General features: G+C 35.1%; 3 protein-coding genes across 5 annotated transcripts in view; 2 read left to right on the forward strand and 1 right to left on the reverse strand.

Annotated features, from left to right (window-relative positions):
* The window catches only part of LOC119833030 (protein pecanex), a 28203-nt gene extending 16907 nt beyond the window's left edge, over nucleotides 1-11296 (reverse strand). The window contains exons 1-10 of the mRNA XM_038356900.1: nucleotides 10824-11296; nucleotides 10335-10501; nucleotides 8438-8565; nucleotides 3854-8319; nucleotides 3457-3621; nucleotides 3020-3164; nucleotides 2495-2661; nucleotides 1818-1974; nucleotides 1348-1473; nucleotides 921-1037 (exon numbers count right to left, since the gene is read on the reverse strand). Coding sequence (XP_038212828.1) covers nucleotides 921-1037; nucleotides 1348-1473; nucleotides 1818-1974; nucleotides 2495-2661; nucleotides 3020-3164; nucleotides 3457-3621; nucleotides 3854-8319; nucleotides 8438-8565; nucleotides 10335-10501; nucleotides 10824-10976 — 5791 coding nt within the window. The 5' untranslated portion in view covers nucleotides 10977-11296. The remainder of the gene's footprint in view (nucleotides 1-920; nucleotides 1038-1347; nucleotides 1474-1817; nucleotides 1975-2494; nucleotides 2662-3019; nucleotides 3165-3456; nucleotides 3622-3853; nucleotides 8320-8437; nucleotides 8566-10334; nucleotides 10502-10823) is intronic.
* Nucleotides 11297-11461: 165 nt separating this feature from the next.
* LOC119833111 (mitochondrial 2-oxodicarboxylate carrier) lies at nucleotides 11462-19171 on the forward strand. The gene is made up of 4 exons (XM_038356995.1): nucleotides 11462-11974; nucleotides 13390-13662; nucleotides 14985-15166; nucleotides 18629-19171. Exons 1-4 carry the CDS (start codon nucleotides 11633-11635, stop codon nucleotides 18759-18761), a joined length of 930 nt encoding a protein of 309 aa, XP_038212923.1. The 5' UTR covers nucleotides 11462-11632; the 3' UTR covers nucleotides 18762-19171.
* A 639-nt stretch (nucleotides 19172-19810) lies between these two features.
* LOC119833096 lies at nucleotides 19811-21827 on the forward strand. 3 transcript variants are annotated; one of them, XM_038356974.1, is made up of 3 exons: nucleotides 19811-19967; nucleotides 20179-20631; nucleotides 20862-21827. In XM_038356974.1, the coding sequence occupies exons 2-3, from the start codon at nucleotides 20183-20185 to the stop codon at nucleotides 21703-21705; spliced, it is 1293 nt and encodes a 430-aa protein (XP_038212902.1). In that variant the 5' UTR covers nucleotides 19811-19967; nucleotides 20179-20182; the 3' UTR covers nucleotides 21706-21827. The 3 variants fall into 3 exon arrangements, with proteins under 3 accessions (XP_038212902.1, XP_038212903.1, XP_038212904.1); XM_038356975.1 differs by having other exon boundaries at nucleotides 20868-21827; XM_038356976.1 differs by having other exon boundaries at nucleotides 20192-20631.
* The last annotated feature ends 418 nt before the right edge of the window (nucleotides 21828-22245 follow it).

Consider the following 22245-nt stretch of genomic DNA (forward strand, 5'->3'; position numbering starts at 1 on the left):
GAGAATCGGCCAACATCTATTTTTCATACCACTAAATGATAAGAGTTAGGCAGAACAGCGTTTGCCGGGTGCAGCTAGTATAATATAAAATTTTCGTGTCACAGTTTTCGTTGCCATACTCCTCCGAAACGGCTTGACCGATTCTTATGAAATTTTGTGTGCATATCGGGTATGTTTGAGAATCGGCTAACATTCATTTTTCATACCTCTAAATGATCAGAGTAAGGCAGAACAGCGTTTGCCGGGATCAGCTAGTATTATATAATATTTAACCCGACGTTTGAACACTTTACAGCGAGCGTGGTCACAAAACTTTGTTAAAAAAAAAACAATTTAAAAAATCAATAAATACATAATTTCATACACCTCTGACGTAAAGCTAACACCTTTAACTTTAATGAAATTATATTATATCTATGCAGCACATTGGATTCAGAAATGGGAGATGGTAAAAGACGGAATACTTATGTAATATAATTGTAATTCTTTAAAGTGTAATACGACAGTAACAGCAACATTTATCATATAGAATTTAAGCCCTATATAGGCCCAGGTTCTGATTCCAGAGTAGAAAACAAATTTAAACAGCGCGACATTATTTTCTCACACTGGAATTAGCACTGCTTTAAGACGGTATGGTAACCCGTCCGATTGGGCCTGGTTAAACAAAATATTACCAATGAAATAATTTTCAAAAATTTTCAAATATTTCATCTTATATAAAAATTCATGTCGCAATTTTAGTTACCAAACTCCTCCAAAACGGCGGGACCGATATTTATGAAGTTTTGTGTGCATCTTGGGTTATGCATGTCTGAGAATCGACCAACATCTATTATTCATACCCCTAAATGATAAGAGTAAGGCAGAACAGCGTTTGCCGGGTCAGCTAGTATGTTTATAATGTTAGTTTTTCTCACCAAAACAGTCCCCCTGCTGCACAATGCCCCAACGGCCCAGCATCAGATCCCCGCACAGGTAATGTTGCAACGAGCGAGTTAGATGCTCGTAGAAGATGGAGTTCAAGTTGTTGTCATCTGCAATTAGATATTTAAACTATCGGTCAGACACGGATCCGCATAAATAGAATATTATGTGCTAGGAAATATTAAGTTGCATCAATTATATAATGCATATACTAAGCAATTTTTCCAACATAACTTCTTATTCTGACTCTGATTTTATTCACATTGAACCAATTTTTCACCCTAAAAAGCGCCACACTAATTTAATATTACTCCCAAAGCTTTTTTTTCTAATTTTATATGACAAAGTCAGGGATGAAAGCAAAAAAAAATAAACACTTAAGTTGATGTACTGTCAAAAAATATGAAAAAAGTGGCTCACCGGCTCCGAGATTTCTCTCCAATTGCGAAGATAGTCTGGTATTACTCTGGTCCACCCGCTTAGTGTTGTAATCTCTCTCCCAGAATTTCACGGGCCTCACGTATGACGTCATGAATATTGCACTACCTGTTGAATTTCAATACAACGTTAATTCTGAGTAAACAAGCAAAATTACTGATTTAATATTATTATTATTTATTTATTTTTTATCGTGTAAAACACAGACTAATTAAGACGAAGGACAGGATGGGAACGTACAAAATATAGTGTAGTGACAGTTTAAATAATAAAAATAATAGGACCGCGCTATGAATTGAGAAAAAATAATAAATTAATTCATGATTATTATTATAGAGCAATAATCACACTACATTATATATCACACTAATATCACTAATATTATAAATGTGAAAGTTTGTTTGTTTGGATTTTCCTCCAAAACGAATTTCCCGTTAGCAATCCATGCTCACCCAGTGCTGGAGTCAGCGGCGAAGACAACAGAGCAGATAAGGCTGCCTGCAGGAACAGCATAGCAGAATGTGGGACGCTGAAGGGTTGCGCAAACGCATGGAAAGCACTCCCCCAAGTTATCTGCCACGGGGCTATGTATGTCACCACGAATTGGACCTAGAATGAATATGTAATGACAATTTTACAAAAATTCTTTAATGAATGTATAAAAACTAGCTTTTCCCGCGGCTTCGCATGCGTTAAATTCGAAGTAGTTCAATTGATGTTATTATACATACAAAGTTTCCTCTTGAATCAATCTATCAATAAAAAAAAACCATCAAACATACATACAAAGAGACAGACGGGGGTAGCGACTTTGCTTTATACTATGTAGTGATAGTAGGTGAACCGGAAAAGGTTTTGTTAGGACACCCTTATAACTTAAGGGTATTATAGTGTATGGCCTATGGTAACACCTGTAGAATATATAACATAATATATACAATATATATAATAAATTAGGAGGAAGGTTAGTAGCACAGATTACAAGTACAGTGAAGAGAATTATTTTTATGTACTGTGTTTATGTAACGCAAAAAAGTATAGTCGAATTCCTTTTCTTTTTTCTTACAAGATGAACAATACTTATGTTAAAAAACTTTCGCATATGAAGCCTGATGAGAAACCAACATACCTTCAACAAGAACTCATAGACCTTGTTAAATATAATTGCCATAAGGAAGTAATCAACTAGGAACGTTTCGGATATCTTGCGACTGCTCAGATCCCGTTGGAACAGTAGTACAGCGAACACTATGATTAAGTATTGACTGTCCGGATCGGAGTATGCGTTTCGGAGACCTGAAAATGAAATATTTAAATTAATAAATGGTACAGTTTGAACACTTACATGAATTACGCTTTTATAATATACTAGATGTTCGGCTCGGCCTCGCCCGTGGCAACTCTCTAAAGATGCATGAAATTTTCAAATCGGTCCAGTGTTTTCTACTTGAAAACGTTACAAACATATAAAAATACAAAAAGATATCGTCTTTATAATATTAGTGTAGATAAAGGGTAAAATTAAAAAATATATATATTGTATAATTTAATATTTACGATTTAGGAAAACCAAATAACCTCAGAAAATTATTGTCCAGAAGTTTTAACCCAATCTCAATATGTATATATTTAAGATAAATACAAATCGACTCACACTTGAGTGCGCACACGCATATAATGAGCGCACCGAACGTGTCGCCATACTTCGCCGCAATTGCGGGCGCGTCCTGCGTGATCGCCGCTATCACCACCGCCGGGAACAGCACGTTGCGTTCCAGGAAACATAGGTATACGTATATCTGTGGAGGTACCAAATAAATAACATTTCATAAAGGGTTGTTTAAGAGTGATCTGACATGTATACTTTAATCGAATAAATGTAAATCAATGAAAAATACTAATTATTATTAAATAACGACTGTCAAAACGTTATGACGTTTCTTTCATCGCAATTCTATTACTGTATAAAAGCAGAGGAAAAGGTAGGATATTTAGATCTGGATTAAGAAGATTTCTGAATTAGACTGACTTTTTTTCTTTTTGAAGATGGTTTAAGTTATTTTTTAAATAAACAAACATCACATAAATGACCTTTTCAAAGATCATAAGCCGAGCTGGTTCCGTAACTTCGAACTGCGCGTGCTCATGTTGCTTCAACACAGGAGCGGCGAGGCACAGCCACGGCTGTTGTTTGCGCAACTGTGGTATCAGGTAGTGCAGGATCCAGCCTAGGATGCCTGCGATTATCCAGAGTACCTAGAAAGTGAAATATATGTTTAACGTAATCAAACGCAAGGAGATAATAACAGAAATTAATGTCGCTGGAGGCAATTATGGTAAAGCAAATGAATAAAAACAATGATAAGGCAAATCATTTTCTGTTGTATTTAGTTATCTAAATAAAGTTTCTAAGTAAAATTAACAACAGAGCTCCAGGAAGATATCATTCCAATATGCTTATACTTTAAAGAGTATTATTCATACTTACAGTGTTCAGCTGTGGCTTCAGTGTTGTAAAGACGGTTGTGCAGTGCAGACCAAATACTAAGAGTCCAAGGAACGTGCAAACTATGACGTCATTCTTCAACCTCGCGTTAACCGTCTCCTGCAATTTCTTCGGCAAAGGATCTTCCATATCTTCTTCCGTTTTATCACCCTCAGTCTTATTTATATTAGAATTCAAGGTATTTGTATCACGAGTTTTGTCGTCATTTTCAGTAGGCGGGTCCACTTTGAGAGAAGTAGTAGAATTTGTCGTGTCTCCTTTTGGATCCATTTTTAGAGAGCTTACACTTGATGCCTGAGACCTTTTCTGCGTTTTAGATATGTTCGTTTCAGAACTAAAATTGATTTTAGACGCGGAACTGCCGATGGAGTTCTGCTTAGATATGTTGCTTTCAGAATTATTATTTTTATTCTCCGATAGCGTATTAGGCTCTGTTTTTCCTAAATCTGGCGAGCATTCAGCATTATGCACGATATATAACTCCGGTGGCAAAAGATGTTTCTTAATTAAATTCCATATTAAGGTGTAGTCGCTGGCGCTTCGACTCAAATGATATGCTATAGGTACAAGTAGGCCGCAGAAAATTGAAATAAGTATATTATGCTTTTGGTGCTGCGATTTCTTTCCTTCGATCAATCCGCTGTATGCGAAACCGTATAGTGTTCCTATAGCGGCCAAAGACCTGACTACGCAGTACACTGCAGCGCTCAAACTGCTCGTCGCGTTACCACCAAATATATGCATATCAATTTGTTCTAATAAGTACATAAGAAAAGTATTCACTTGGGGAAATAAGCCCAAACTAAAAGCTAGAGGAAAAAATAATAGGAACTTTGATAGGATTTCTTGAATTATATATAGGCAGTCTCTCTCGTTAATATTTATACCGTATATATTTAACGGTTTCGTTTCGTCTAAGCTTCGTTTACTTCGCGTGTGTGCGTTGTCAGCGTCAGGTAACTGCTGTAGATGACTACTCACTGCAACCAGTATCGCAGTACATAAACAGAAATACACCGGTCGAGAAAATACCACCATTTTATTAAACCCGTGAACAGGCGATGCTGAGTCAGGTTGTACGCTTTTAAGTAAAGAATACTGACTCCCAGCCATGATGAAACAGAACCAAAACGCGTAGATATCCCTGTAAAATCCAAGGTTCAAAACCATCGAGCCCAAGACGGCCACTGCGATCGCAAGCATTATCGATACAAACGTTTCTCTAAACGTCAAGTTTCTATCAAAAAGTGCCATCAATTTCAGTCGATCCATTGTAACTTTTATCTCTAAATATTTGGCTAGTTTGAACTTGTAATAACTTTTCGTTTTCGGTTTATTGTTTTTCTCCAGTTCGTCAATGAGTTTGCATAATTTGCTCCTCATGTTGATTTCTAAGCTATCGTCTCCTATAGATTGCACTAGACTGGGTATATGCGTTGATTGCGTTGTTTCTGCTTGCTGTTGCGCTTGTTGCTGGGCCCGTTGCTGACTCATCAGGTAATTTATATGCATACTGGGTAATCCCATACGCGATTGTCTCTCAGCTTCAATTTGTTCCAATAAACTATCAGTCACATAGGCAACAGGTGATCGCGCTTGGTCTGGATGGGATCCAGTCCCGCCATCGAATACGTAGAATCTTTTATTCGCGTTATTCGTGTTTATAGGGACGATCGTTGATACGTTGTTGTTACTGGAGAGAAGTGGATTCTTGCTGCCTTGATTTGAAGAACTATGGTCAACGCTATCTCCACGTTTTGGTTTTGTTATTTCACTAGTTCCCGCCTCCGATTCCAAAGAACCACAGCTTCCTTCACCAGTAGTTTCTTGTGAATGATCGTCCACAGGTTTAACTGTGAAGGTTCTGACATCTTCCTTTTCGGGCAGGGGTATAGGTAACGCTTGAGTGCGACCGGATCCATTTTTATCGAATGTGTATGACATCCAGTTGCCATATTCATCCATAAAGCAATGGATGGCACCATCAGTTGTGTCGTCAAAGGAAGTGGCAAAATGAACATTGCCAGAATTTGTATTCTCTACACTCGCCGTTTTATCTTTCTTATCGGCTGATTGTGACGATGGATTATTTCGTTGACGAGTGGAACGTTTGATTTTTCTAACTCTATTCCTATGATTTCTATCCATTAACGGCCTAAGTCTAGGTCCTTCCTCGGCAGGTTGTGCCTCTGCTTGAGGGGGATTATTATCAGGTACACAACAAGGCATAAAATCTACTCTAGAATTGAGAAAGGCGGCTAATAATGGCATGGAAGTAGGTAGTAACGTATTTGTGGATGTTTGTGCAACTTCCTCTATAGACCTTTTTCTAGTTTTATGGGAACCTTCCCTTTCACCTCTTATGCTTTGCCGGTGACTACGTGATCTCTCGTCTCTGTTTGGTGGTGGCATGACAACGGTATTGGCGTTCGTAGCAGCGAATAAACATTCCAAGCCTTGTACCAAAGCAGCCTGGGCTTCAACAGCATCCATGAGTATTCTTTCTTCATTTTGATTGTCATCTTTTTCTTTCCTAGAATCTTTCTTCTTGTTCTCCTTTTGTGAGGAAGCCCGTGAACGCGCTAAGTTTTTTATCTGCTTTGGTATAGCGCCCAAGTTTTTTGAAACATTTGATGATGATTCAACTAAAGCAAGTTTCTGACATATTATTTCTTCAGGATCAATGCCTTCAGCACAACATGCCTGATTGCTATCTGATGCTTCTTCAAAGAGCCAATCTAAGCTGTACACACTTCTTTCATCTGCACTCTTACTGTCACATGTTAGTTGTGATTCTTCTGTTTCTGGTGGGTTATTTTTATCAAATTTATGTTGCCTTTCTTCACTGCTACTACTTGAGTTAGATATGTCATGGTCCCAAACCTTCTTTTCTACCGGTTTCTTTTCGTCTGTCTTTTTTTCCGACTGATCGCCGGTATCGTTTGATTCTAAGCTGGATTTCTCTATAAGCAAATCTTTTGAGCTAGCACTAGCCTTATCAAAGTAGTCACCATTTGGATTATATTTACATTCACATAAGTTACCTTGACGATCTTGTCGTGACTCTACCTTGGCGCATTTTTTCAGTCTTATTGGTTTCTTATCATTTGGACATCCAGGATTGTGTTTAAGCACTTGTATCCTGTCACAACAATGTTTTTTGCAATCATGATGATTTTTGGCCCGTACGACGCGTACGTCATTGGGTCTATCGAGCAATGGAGATCGTGAACCATTATTTTCGTAGTCAGAATCGCTAGACCGCATCGCTGATGATTGCTCAGCATCCCAATCGAATCCACGGAACTGCTTTTCATCTTCATAATCACTATAACTCTCTCCACTTGAATCTAAGTCAGTTTCTTTTTGAGAGGTTTGCATTTCATCAGATATCTCTGCAATGGGATAAACAATTTCTGATCCATATGTCAAATATGGGTAACTGGGGCCTTCTCCGTTTTCATTTTTCGGGTATAAATTAAGGTGAGGACCTCGAGTCAAACATTTACTAGGGGGTGGAATTACGGCACTTTTAGGATTTTTGAGCATTTGACCACCAATTGTTTCTGCACTGTTGGGATGGGGAGATAGGTTTGAGACACTTGGAGGAGGACAACCGATTTCCAACGCGGCACTTTTGATTCTGCGTACACCTGGGCTTTTCCCCTTATTTTTGTCAGTCTCACCAGCTGGAGCTTCCGCTTTAACCATCATATATTCACCTAATTCTACACTCGCGAAAAACTGTGTATCAGCATTATTAGAGTGCCGTCTCATATGTGAAACTAGTTGTGCTGTGGAATTTAACAGCGGTAACTGTATTGTGGACATTGTTGAGTTGGAATATCGCCTCATGTTTGATGACTGGGCGGTTGCAAGTGCCATGGCGGACTTGGTGCAACTTTCATCAGGATAATTTGTGTATCGTCGCCGTTGAGCTAGCCTTTTTTTCGGAGAAGGCGGTCCAACGCTTGGCTCTGAATTGTCCCTTGAATCAAAACTTAGCTGTCTTGCAAACTTAGACTGATATGGTTCGCCCGCAGCTTCATTGCCATCTAAGTACAGCCATTCTTTGAAAAAGTCTCGATTGCTAGATCCTCGTCGATGAGGACATTCATGATATCGTCGGCTAACTTTCGCAAATGGTCCTTCATCAGTTAGCATGTGTACTGGTAAATTGTTTTCTGTTCTTGAATTACGTGATTCTTCAATTATGAGTTCGTCAATACGGCCGTGGCCTCGACGATTCTTTGTTCTATGTTCCCTTCTATGACCGGACTTCGATCTGTTTCTAGTTGGACGGGATTTCGAAGGTCCCGCGGTTTCAGCAGACTGTACACACAAGTCTGATTTAGTCATTGCGACTGGTTCAGTTTGTTTGGCTGACATGGCACTGTCTTCCATGCTTGATTCAGAACTATTCTTTCGGTGGACATCCACTTTTAAATCTGTAGTAAAGAAATAATAAAAATAAGTTTATGCATACTCAATCATTACTCTTATTTTTCTATGAGCATTTGAGATAAAATAGTTCTTATTTTAATAAAAAAATTGAGAATTATTTACCTATAGTACTATTATTAGGTTTGTGATACTCTAAAGATGTGACAGAGTCATTATCACTTGGTGCAATCGCCGCTGCATTTAGAGTCTGCATTTCGACTCCCTCCTCAGGCCTGCGGGATGTCAGTAGACTAAACAATTGTAAGTAAATAGATATTAATTGTATACATGCAAAACAAAATTTACAAAGCTGGTTATTTCAATGCAAAATATATTTACGTCTAATTTAAGCTAAGTGTGTTACTGCAATAATGCAAAGTGCATATTTAACAAAAGGGATTTAAATACAATACATTGTGAATAACTTTTGTACTTATTACCACACTGAGCTTCAAAATTGAAGTAAAACCAAAAAGGAGAATTATTTAAGTGAACTCATTGATCTATCAGAATCAAACAACCCTAAAGGTCGAATTTAAAGGTCTTTATTTTCTTGTACAAATGCAAAAGTCGAATTCTTGGCTTTACTTCATCTATAATATTAGTTTCTACTGCAACTTATCACTTGACTCTACATACATCTAATCTAGACCTCATAATCAATAATGAAATACAATTTTATTTTTTATTATATTGCAGAAAGCTTAAGTGCTTTTTATATAGTTTACATTTTATAAAATTATTAATTATTAAAATTGTGTTAAGGTCATGCAATATTGTACTACTATCTACAATAGCAAAACATTATATATAATTTAATTTAATCTAAGTATGATGGAATAATACAAATGTATTGCTTCTTTTTACCGCTCAATAACAAAATAGTGTTAATTGTTTATATAAGTTTTGTTTCATATAAAGAAATAACTTTAAAACAAGTTGCAATGTTAGAATCACCTAAATTTACTCACATGCTTTACTATAAAGAGTAATATTATAAATGCGAAAGTTTGTAAGGATGTGTGTGTGTTTTTTGCTTTTTCACGCAAAAACTACTGAAGTGATTGCAATGAAATTTGGTACTAAGATAAGGGCTGGACGACTGGAATAACATCAAGACAACTTTTTATCCCGATATTCCTATGGGATACGGACTTACGCGGGCGAAACCCGCGGAGCGCAGCTAGTAATTATTAAATCTTCTAATCAGGATAATGAGATAAACTGATGAAATTATTGTATTGTCTCCAACCCTTCAGGCCACAAAGTTTTATGTAAGTCTGTCTATTTAATAGGGGTCAAAATTGAGTCTAAATGAGTTGGTTGCCTAAAAACTGGACAATCTAATAAGTGTATTAAAAAAAATGTATTTTTACAAGAAATAAATTAAAATAGTATGAACTCTTTTGAATTGTGATGGTTCTTAATCATCTCAATAGATGGCGTGGGGTGCCCCTTAGCCACATAAAACCGAAAGAGTAGAATAAATTCGATTACTGTGGTGGGATCACGGGTGGTCGAGGGGCTAGGCGTTGCTATGATTTGACAAAAAATGCGGGTTCCAATCCTGCCTCGTGATCAATTTTTTTCTATTCTTTCAAAATTTCTCAAGTATAGTGTTGCTTATCATCATAATATACATTACCCTCTTGAAACTATGACTTTACGTTTTAATGTATCATATAGTTATTAAGTAAATATATCATGTATTAAACCTAAATAGATCACAAACACCTTGGGAACAATACTAAGTTTTCAATTTATGACTTTATAAGCAATTGATACTGTTTACATTTGTTGCTGCTACTTTTTTTTCTAAACTACTACATAATTGTAAAAGAAATGAGGACATTCTTATTTTTATAACATTTAATATAATTAATTCAGGAATAGCAATAAAAAAAAAACACTTTTTCTTTACCACCATGTATCAAATATTATCAACAAAATTTTGAAACTTTTTATGAACTTGATTTCACAAAGATTTTAAACATAGGCTATATCAATATTGTCTACTTACGCAGCATTCTCAGTAGGGTTCCCAGCCTCGTCCGTTGATGGAACAACTATAAGTTCGTTTGTATCATACATGTGATGCAGACCATGGTTGATCAACTTGAGAACTGTAAACAGCACAGCCACTAGGGCGCAGTATACTAGCCAACCAACACTTGCTGCTGGGAAGTACTGAAAAAAAAATAGATACAGAGCAACCGGCATTTTCAAAGAATAAGCTTTTACGTATATGTGATTAAGGTATAATCTTATAAACCAATTCTAACATAGAAAAAAAAATTGTTTGGATTTTCAATAATGCAAAGTAAATTATATTACTTTAGTAATAATTTTATAATTATGTGTGTTTACTGGTATCACCATTGTTAATCATCATTGTATGTTTAAAATAAATTTCATGGACAACAATGACTAATCGTAAGATGAAAACAACTTGGTGCATTGACCTGGTTTGTGGTCACACGTTTTAAATGGTAAAAAAATCGTAACTCACTAGGTACACAGAGAATGGAAGGCAGAGTAGAAACAGCCAAATGTAGAGATGCACCGTGTTACAAAACAAATTCTGATGTGGGTCGTAAAACCAGCCGCCAGTCAAAGATGCCCAAATACCTTGGCGCAATATCTCTAACGTCTGTGAACCCATCTTACACGCTATAACCACATATTTACTTTTAATTCACTGTCCACTCACACAAAACAGTCCAAAGTACAATTTTATTCATATTTTACATCAGCTTATGTGCAAAAGCAGGTCTTTCCTTCCTACTGCCATTTTGTATGGGCAATACAATAACAAAATTTGCAATCATATGTTTTACGCAAAAATATTTTGTCAATTTGTTTAAACTTAGAAGGGGACCGTGTTGGAAATAGCTTCTAAATTAATTATAATATAATTTTCAAAATATAAAGATTATTGAATTAAAGTATAGGTACACTTGATTGTCGAAACAACACTTTCGATTCTTTGACATTCAAGTTTCAAGTTTCAACATGACAGATGCTGTAATGTTGCCAATTTTTTGACATGTGCACCGATAGACTTTAGAGCTGCGCTTTATTTAAAAACCGATAAACGTAAATAGAACAGTTTATATTCGTAGTATTTTTTGTTGTGTCTTTCATTCACAGTTTGCTATTTCACCTTCATGGTATGTGACACTAAAGGCGCAAATTTGTGTATTTTTAAAATCGAAAGCAAGAGTTTCTGCTGAAAAGTTCTAAGTGCTACTTAAAGTTAATTACTAAGTGAAATTGTAGTGTAGTGGTTTATAATAGATATTTTTAAATTCTAACAAAATGCCAGATATTGAGAAATTATTAAAACAAGCTGCTATGCAAGTTGGTGCTGGTGGTAGTGCAGGATTCGTAGAAGTGTGCATCATGCATCCTCTAGATTTAGTAAAAACAAGGTTACAGCTGCAATCGACGAGATCTTCTCAATATCATTCCGATCCTCATTATTATAACGGAATAGTAGACTGTATGAAAAAAATGCACAGACATGAAGGATTGCTGTCGTTTTGGAAAGGAATATTACCACCAATATTAGCAGAAACTCCGAAAAGAGCTGTGAAGTTCCTCACTTTTGAACAGTACAAAAGATTTTTTATGTTTGGCTCACCAACACCAACACCTATAGTTAGTTTTGTTTTATACATTTTAATTTGTTACCTAACTAGGAAAAATAATAATTTTACTTGTAGTAAAAAATCTTATTTTTGTGGCTGCGAATGTAATAATGTAGTTCTTAATTTATTAAACTGATACTTATATATATACTAGCTGCGCCCCGCGGTTTCACCCGCGTAAGTCCGTATCCCGTAGGAATATTGGAATAAAAAGTTGCCTATATGTTATTCCAGTTTTCCTGCGATCTACGTACCAAATTTCATTGCAATCGGTTCAGTAGTTTTTGCGTGAAAGAGCAAAAAACACACACATTCTTACAAACTTTCGCATTTATAATATTAGTAGGATAGGATTTGTAATGCGATATCAGTAGTTTCGTATTTGCCAACTTCTGTTGTTTACATAACATCACTTAGCTAATTACTTATTGTATGTCGTGGAAATTTACTCTATAATATATTAGCAATTTTTCTAAATTACTTTTAATTGAGACTTGATTGACTTTACTTTTAAGTTCAGTCAATTATGCAAATATCGCTCGTAAATACTTTGTAGGTATTTATATGCCATGCTAATGTCGGTGACCACATTCGCAATCGACGAATACGCAAACCCACAATCGCCGTGGTAAAATATTTACCCAGCTGACTTGGTTGAGGGTTCTGTGTTTCATAATAATAATCCTTGTTGTAAATGTATGTATGTATTCCATATGCATAGTGAAATTCATACATTATTGAATGTTTGTGTTTGCACATATATGAGTGAGCTTGTTGAGATCATATCTCTGATAGAACTTCGAGCTGCACACAATCTTTCTATGTGAAATTATGATATAGGAAAATGATGCACTTTTATGATATATTAGCGGTCCGCCCTGGCTTCGCCCGTGGTACATATATAGCCTAAAGCCTTTCTCAATAAATGGGTTATCTATAATTGAGAGTTTTTCAAAACGGACCAATAGTTCCTCAGATTAGCGCGTTCAAACAAATAAACAAACAAACTCCTCAGTTTTATAATATGTAGATTTTCTGACGAGTTGAGCGTGTGTAGCAAGCTGTAACGAGAGTTCAGAAACAGAATTCGATAACCATTCGTGTTAGGTTATAACGTATTTTTATTAGGTTTTCACCCGTTTTTCTCGCAAGCACTAACAAGCCTTAACCGTAACAGCCGTTATCCGTACATTTTCCTTTCATATTTTGTGTGCGTGATGTATAATTGCTTGTGTCTTTCTCCGAAGCAACAGCTTGCTTTTCGTCAGTACGTCTATACACTTTGTTTGTCCAAATCGGTACAGCAGTTCATTGTAATAGTCCGTAAAGTGCTTTCTCCCACATAACATTCGTAGATAAGTTAATAGTTTAAAATTTTATGGTATTTTCAATAAAATAAATGACATTAACTGAATTTTTTTTCAGACATTCGCCTTAGCCGGCCTTGGGGCGGGCATAACTGAAGCTATACTAGTAAATCCCTTTGAAGTGGTCAAAGTGACTCTTCAATCGAACAAGCAGTTAGCCGCCCAAGTACCCAGCACTTGGACAGTAACGAGAGAAATTGTGAGAGAGAGTGGCCTTGGATTTAGAGGGTTGAATAAGGGATTAACGGCAACCATAGCGCGAAATGGCGTATTTAATATGGTCTATTTCGGCTTCTATCACAGTGTTAAGGGATACCTGCCGGAATATCAGGTTAGTAAACACCCTTTGTTTTAGTGGGGAAATCTTACATAGACACCCACGGCCCCCGGGGAAAGAATCCGTGGGCTATGTCAGATTTCTACCGAGTAAAATCCCACTGTGTTTCGGTGAGCCGCTTTACTGAAGGACTCACATGAACTGGATAGTATTCTTAGTACTCGTAGTTTTGAGAATGAATCGTTTATTCATTGAGTTATGATTTTTTATAGTATTTAAAAAGTACTGAACCAAATCAAAAAATAAAAAAATAAAAATCCCGCGTCGCGATTGTATCTGAGTAAACATGTAAAGACATCAGTGATTTATTCTATCGAGTTTCCTTTCTAATTGTATTGTACATTGCATTACAATACTGCATTGTTTCCAGCATTACGTATTTCTGAATCCTCCTGTATTTTGCACTCAGTACCTTGATACACGGAGATAACCTCGACCCGATCGTTCATCGTAACATTTCATCTCAATCTTATCAATGTCGTATAAAAACAAAAGTGACACTTTTCAATACAAAAAATGAAAGAAACGTAATGTAGGACCTTTGATGTTTAACAGTAACTAAGACTAGTTAACGCCCACGGAATTCATCGCATAGAAACACAGGTTTATGCGATACAGACTTCCCCTGTCTCATTTAGGTTTTATATATATAAAAAATAAACTACCCGTGACTTTGTCCCTATCTAAATTTAAACAGGTGCAGATAATTTGATGTGAAACGATATTTAATACTTCGTTCACGATACCATTTTCTTGTGATTGATTTTACGCGAGTATTATATATTGAGAAATTAAAGACTTTTAAACGGATTTTAAAAGCGATTTATTCATTATATTATTAACCCGATGTTTTGAACACTTTACAGCGAGCGTGGTCACGGGGAGACTAGAAAACATTCGTTTATGATATTACACTACAAATACCGTTTTCGATACGAATAGGGATATAACTATTCTTACAATTATTACATAGTAAGACACATGCTCACGTTCATTGCGACAATTTTAGAACATAATCTAGATTCTAGTGTCTAGTTCATAAGTATCTCTGGTATATGTAATACCTATTTAGGTCACGTATTTCAAGTGATTCATCGCGGCATTATTATGCGCCTCTTCATTTTATCTAAATAGTTATTGTATGCGACTACCGAAGCGATTTTTGCATTGTGTCCAATATGTAAGTAATGAAAAAAGTTATTCTGGTAATCTTTAAAAGAAAACAAAAAAATTAATAAAGTATTTAGGGATTGGTTATAGAAAAAAACTTGTGTTTGACCCTCGTTTACGAAATAATTATTTTTCTTCTTTTTCAGGATCCGCTCCTAGAATTCGGACGGAAAGTGTTAATTGGATTCACCTCCGGCGTTCTCGGGTCTTGTGTGAACATACCGTTCGATGTAGCCAAGAGTCGGATACAGGGTCCGCAGCCGATGCCCGGTGTGGTGAAATATAGTTCCACTACTGGTGCTATATACCTTGTTTACAAGGAGGAAGGGTAAGGGCTTTTAATATATTTGACACTATACATCCTACTTCCTACTAATATTATAAACGCGAAAGTTTGTAAGGATGTGTGTGTGTGTTTGGTGCTCTTTTACTCAAATACTACTGAACTGATTGCAATGAAATTTGGTACATAGACAGCTGGACAGCTGGAATAACATATAGGCTACTTTTTATCCCGGTATTCCTACGGGATACGGACTTACGCGGGTGAAACCGCGGGGCTAGTTTTATATTAAAGGTATAATAGAATCTATGCTCTGTAATCATTTCTTCTTTTATAATTCTTCAAATGCGAACATGTAACGAAAATACAGACTTTTACAATTGTCATAATTAATTAGTTCATCAATTTCATTATATTTAATTTATGATACATGAATAGATCGACAACAACTCATTATAACCTAGTTTGTGATGGTAGATGAGTTAACTATTCAACAGGATACGAATGTTAATTTTTTCCATAAAATATACAGGAGTGCATTATATGTTTGTCTCATAAATGTAATTCATCGTAATAATAAAAATAAAACAATTAAAGCCTTTGGAGAATATTAATTAACGGTAGGTTATGATAATTTATAAGGATCTAACTACTAACTAGCTTTCAGCCCGCGGCTTAGCTCGCGATGTCAAATAAAAAGACAGTCCTGCGGTTTTAGCCGCACAGTTTCCGTTCCCGAGGGAATCTTGGGTTGAAAAGTATCCCAATTCTTTCTTGGGCTCTAAACTATCTCTGTGTTAAATTTCATTCAAATCGGCCCACTGGTATAGTCATGAAGAAGAGACAAACATACAGATAGGGTTACCTTCGTATTCAAAAAAATTGTAGGGATTGGTGGGGATAAATCATGCGAAGTTGAAGTAATTCCATCGTGATCTTCTTAAAGGAAAATCAATAGTAACTCTCGATAATGTTAAAACAATTTTAGCATGGACTTCTGCCAAAATGAACTTGTAACGCGTGAGTAACTGAGCTAACATTATATCTGAAGCAATAGTTATATCTTAATTCGTATGTTTACCATTACCCTTATCAATTTTTATCACCAGCGAGATGATGTTGTTATCGTGATGGGCGATGGCATTATTTTTTATCTTAAGTATCTAAAAGGTGAAGCCTTTTGAAATAGTGTCTGTGTGAATGTGATGTTGAATTTGATAGGTAGAAAGATAATAATTTTTAACAGTTGTGCGAATTCTATCCTACTTTTATTATAAACGATTTTTTTTTTGAAGATAGAAGTATAGATGGACTTAAAAATAAAAAAAATCATTTCCTGAAAAAAAACTTAAAGAACTCGACCACCAAAAAAGGTCACCCATCCAATTTGTGACCGTACTAAACCTTGCTCGTCCTCGATTTTTTTTATTATTATTTATTGCTATAACGGCAACATAAATATATCGTCTTTGAAAATGGCTGTCTAACTATCACGGTGCATAAGATACAGACTAGCTTAGTTTTAGCAATAACACAGATAATTTAATACTACAATAGTAGTAATTGGGTCCCGTTTTACCCGTTGCGTACGGAACCCTGATACTATATAGATTAATATTGAAGAAAAGTTTCATTATAGTCATTAGGCTTCTGTTTGCAAGAAGAAGAATTTGGAAATAGCTACTTCTAGGGAAATATAAGTTGTTTTATGCCTACTGAAGCCCTATAACCTAATGAACTTGTATTTATTACTATTTCTGTTATATACTGCGAAGAGTAGTAGGTATAAAAAAGTGCCAAATATTTTTTCCACAGATTACTAAATAGCTGATGCTTTCGAAAATTAAAAAAATACCCTTCTTTTAGTGTATCAGTTAAGTATTCTTTAATCGTTCAAAAATATGAGTGGTATAATATTTCAATTTACAGAAGCAAACGAAATAGATAACGTTATTTTTACTTTGAACAAAACAATTTTGCTTCGACAATTGATATAGAACTAATATTACGTACATACCTACTTGTTACTTCTAACATTGTCGTTAATTTGTCTTATATGGCATCGTAATATTAAAGTGAAGTCCCGTGTCCCCTAGTGGGGTATGGGGCAGATGATGTACATCCGTTTCACTGATCGATTTTCATTAGGGACGAGTAGGTGATCAGCCTTCTGTGTCCTGCCAGACCGAGACATTTTTTTTTTTGTGCGTCCCCACCGGGAATCGAACCCAGGACCCCTCGGTTCTACGCTCACACGTTAACCACTGTACCAAGGAGGCGGTCAGTCATCGTAATATTGCATTGTATATATTATTTTTACACATTATACTGTTAGATTGGTAACTCGCGGAATTCCATAAGATTACAGTTATTCCTTACACGTACTTGCAATATGTTTCGGTGGATTATAATCTATCGATGGGAAACCGAAGAATTGTGGAATGGGCATCTGATATGATTGGATACGTTAGATTCCGTTTATAATACAAATGCAAGTCAGATTATAACCTAGGTTTTTACACTCAGCGTCATATACAATTACAGTATCCTTCTTTTCCTTCTATAATATATAGATAGAACGTGTGATACTGAACTTTGAACGTTAAATTAGAAGCGATGCAATTTACAATTTACGTAAATTACTTCGTCGCGACCGGCGCTGCAGTAATAATTGGATGACATCCAAGTATTTGTCCGAACGAGATATTTGTTTTTACCTTAATATCTAGAAGATCTTTTTCTCGTATTTACTCGACTTATTTTTAAATAGGTCACCGTTTGTCGGTACTTTCGCAAGGTGTTATTGACAGAGTTTTTTCAACTGAAATCATATTTTTATATAATGAACTGTTTTTGAGCCATCTGATTTAAATAAAAATAATAAGGCTAGTGCTGTTTCGTTCGTATAGATTATATTGAGTATCACTAATGAAATCAAAAGAAAGCGAAAGTGAAACCATATAGGTACAAAAATGGCAAACGACAAAGTTGAATGAATTATCTATATTTAGCCCACACTAATCATGAAGTTGCATCACATATTGCCAACGCAAAGATATTATTGGAATAAATAACTGTATGACGTGCAGTATGACTCACTTGAATATTCGCGATAGTATCAAAATAGTAGAAATGTCACACTATAGTTACCCAAAAAAAAACTAAGATGATAAAACGAATCCTATAAAGTTATTTAAGACCTACGCAAATTGCGTAGGAATATTTTCAAATTTATAAAAACTTTAAAATTTACAAAAATATAGATACACAAGAACGTCGTGATACACCACTTAACTCCAGAACGGCTGAAGAGATTTTAATAATTTTTGTTGGATTTATCTCCGCTTGGAAAAGGACAATAACTAAAAATAATAAAAACAAAAACAATTGTCCGGGTGAACCGAAGCGAACAACTATACATAACATCATAGTGCTTAATAATACTATTTTTTTCAATGATATTTAACATAATGAGCCTTAGAAATATCTATATTTTTTGTGTTTCAGATTTCGTGCTTTGTACAAAGGCTTGTTGCCAAAAGTTCTCCGATTGGGCCCAGGTGGTGCAATCATGCTGGTCGTGTATGACTATGTTTATCATTTCTTAGAAACTAAGTTTGAAAACAAGCCAATCATTTAGCAGTATTTTATGATTGTAAACATATTTTTCGTATAGGATTAATTAATTAAAGCAATTAATAATGTTACTTACTGCCTTAAAAATATGTTTTATTGTTATCGACGCGAACGGAGAATTCAATATTTACTTTTTTTATTTAACTACACATACACTTTTATGTGTATATTGATTTACGTGTGATTGTGCTGTGATAAAATAAAAGATGGTTGTTATTTTTGTGATTACAAATGATATATAATATATCTATTGAATTATACAGAAATACAAATTTAGCATTTACTGTAAATATGGAGCACCAAATAAAATAGTGTTGTCTGTTCTTATCATTGTCATTAAACCTGATGTACCTACTGCTGTTATGATAATGTTTTGTCAATATTAGTAATTGTAATAAATGTTGTTATATTAAACATTTGTTTTTTTTATAATTACGACATTTCCACGGGTTGCAAGCAGAAAATCATTATTTAAAATCAAGAGCAGTTTCACTTTTAAAGTTATTACAACATACGGAATGGAACGGAATAATGCTATGTAGATATTACTATTATACAGTGACACTAACTACATAGTTTATTATACAACTTCTTGCATTTCATGCTATTGCATAATTCATAATTGTCTACCTACCTTACGACTTAAGGTAATAACTAATATTAATTTTTGATTATAAGATGTTTTTGTTTTGTAATTAACATTAGATTTAAATTATGATTTTTAAATTAGATATTTAAAAGGTATATCAACTTTATATTTCGTGGAATAAACTTCACCGCAAGATATTATCTGTGCATTTTACCGGTTTTGTTCAACAGCACATCACTACAAATTTCATTCTGGTAAATATTAATTTCAATCATATAAAATAACAAATTTGTGTTAAATTGTAATAAAACAAATGAAATTTATTTAAAGTTAAAACATTCAATTATTTTTTTGATCGACAACTCCTAAGAAATAATTATATTTTAATTCGACTATTTCAGAACGACTCAAACAAAAGTTGATTGAACTTTTGACAATTAACACAGATTTGGCATCCATATTGCTTTGTTTTGATCACAAAAAACGATGGAAGTTGGAACTATGGCAAATTAAATATGAATTTAAAATTATTGGCGCATTTATAGTTTATTTTGAAATTAGTGGAAGCAAATTGTATTATTTTCTAATTCTTATATGTAAAATAATAATTAAACGTACGAGGTAATGTATCAAGTTATACACGTTTCAGTTTCATTTTGTAAAATAATATCTAAATACATAAATAACTCGAAATAAACAATTTAAATAGTACTTGTGATCTGTTAATACTCAATATATATGAGTTATATCCTAATAATTGCCACGTAAGACCTTACAAAAAGTTACAAAATAATAAGTTTCTGAAACATATAGTTTTGACGTTAAATTTCAGAGCAATGGAACAGTTACAAACGGTACCTGCGAGTTTGCCGCATATAGTTCAAGTATATCAGCCCTCAGTGTCAATACATCCATCGCTGCATACACAGGGAAAGCTCACGTATCAAGACGCCATAACAACGGACTCCCTACACCCCGTCACGCAAGTCCACAACATACAAACAAACATACAGAATGTTCTCACACAGAACCAGACGGTGATGTCGTGTCAGCAGATACATTTGCAGAATGTGCATCAAGGCATACAACCGATGCAGGGTGACTGTCCATTACAGATTACCTCACATGTGATTTTACCGCAGGTTCCGTTGTTTAAGCAGCATCTACTTACTGGTACTGTGCACCAGCAGTATTACGGACAGTATGACACGTTTTTGAAGGACCAACAGTGTGTTATTGCCAAAGTTGAGCCAGAGTTACAGTTGATTGGGGAGAAGCCGGATGAGTGAGTATATAACTTCTGTGTATAATAATGTGCTTTAGCCGTAATAAGGTATTCTATGGGCTGGTTGCTGGTGGGTCGTTGACGATGTCCCAGATAACCATTTCAACTCTTGATGTAAATTTTTATTCATTATTTGTTCATTATAACGGACTAAATTTCTTGGTTTAGTTAACATTTAATTCTAATAAGACTTTAAATCTTTGTATGTAATTTTAACATATCAAAAAAAGTTACAGATCAAAACCTGAGGCCAATCAACAAGTGAACATAGAAATAGTTCTCAAAAAGAAACGAACGCGCAGCCAGCTTCCAAACCCAAGTAAATGGGCTAGCAATGTCCGCAAGCAAAAGCACCAACGCGGCGAAGCATACATCAGCCGCCGTGGGAAATATGTGCCCGAGAGATGCGTCCGAAATACAAAAGATTGCTTAAAATCCTGTCGCTACAAGTGTAACGAACGAATCAATGACACAGACAGACAGCATATCTTCAAAGCGTTCTATTCTTTAAACGCAAACGAAAAGAAACATTTCCTGTTGAACACAACAGAACGAAACACGGTGAGACATAAGGATCACAAGAACAGCGATGGTATTTTCAAACGGAACTATTCCTTCAAGTATTTCTTTTTAGTTCGCGCGGTGCGGTACGCGGTGTGTAAGAACTTTTATCTAGGGACATTAGCAATATCACAAAAACCAGTGTATAATGTACATTTGAATAAAACTGACTTGAATTTACCAAAACCAGACGGCCGAGGGCTTTCCGAAGCAAGCACTCATTCTATACCCAATGAGTTTAAAGATAGAGTGAGAAAGCATATAATGTCTTTCAATACTGTTGATTCTAAGCCCATAAAGCAGTTTTCTACTAAGAAACAGTATTTAGAAGCGAACTTAAATACAAAACAAATGTATACAATGTATTGCAATGAGTGTGAAAGAGACAATGTGATACCAGTGAAGGAGTCAATGTATAGGAAGATATTCAAACTAGAGTTTAACTTGCATTTTAAGAAAGATAAGACTGGACAGCTTTGTTGTAAGTGTAGAGGGCCGGTTAAGAAAAAGTGATCTTTATTTTATGAATAAACTGGTGAAATAGATTTCTCGAAGATAGATAAAAAGTTCCCATCAAGAGGTATAGAATGTGTAAGGAATAAACAGTATTTGCAATACACATCAGTATAGAAAGATTATATATATATATATTGCATGTTATCTATAATTTTATACAATTTTAAAAACCTTATAGCCAGTTTCAATTCTTGTGGATATGTTCTGTTTGGCTTATTTGTCACTTTTAATGCCATGGGACGTTAAATGGCTTCGTTATGTAACGCGTTACGGCAGCAGTCTGTCTGGCTTCTCTTTCACTCCCGCGTGTCCTGCGTATGGTTAGATTAGTTTAAGTCTGTGTGAGAAAGTGAGACAATTTGGTTGAATCTATCAGAAAAGTTTGTTTTTTTCGTGTTTTTTGAACTATATTTTTATTGGTCTGAGCCAATATTATCTTTTAAAATACTGTTTGCTCCTCTAGACTATATTTATAGGTTATAATAAATTTTCAAACTCAAACTCTAGTCAAAAGTAATGTGGATTTGACTAAACTAT

The sequence above is a fragment of the Zerene cesonia genome, chromosome 16 (genome assembly GCF_012273895.1).
Source record: "Zerene cesonia ecotype Mississippi chromosome 16, Zerene_cesonia_1.1, whole genome shotgun sequence".
Taxonomy (NCBI): domain Eukaryota; kingdom Metazoa; phylum Arthropoda; class Insecta; order Lepidoptera; family Pieridae; genus Zerene; species Zerene cesonia.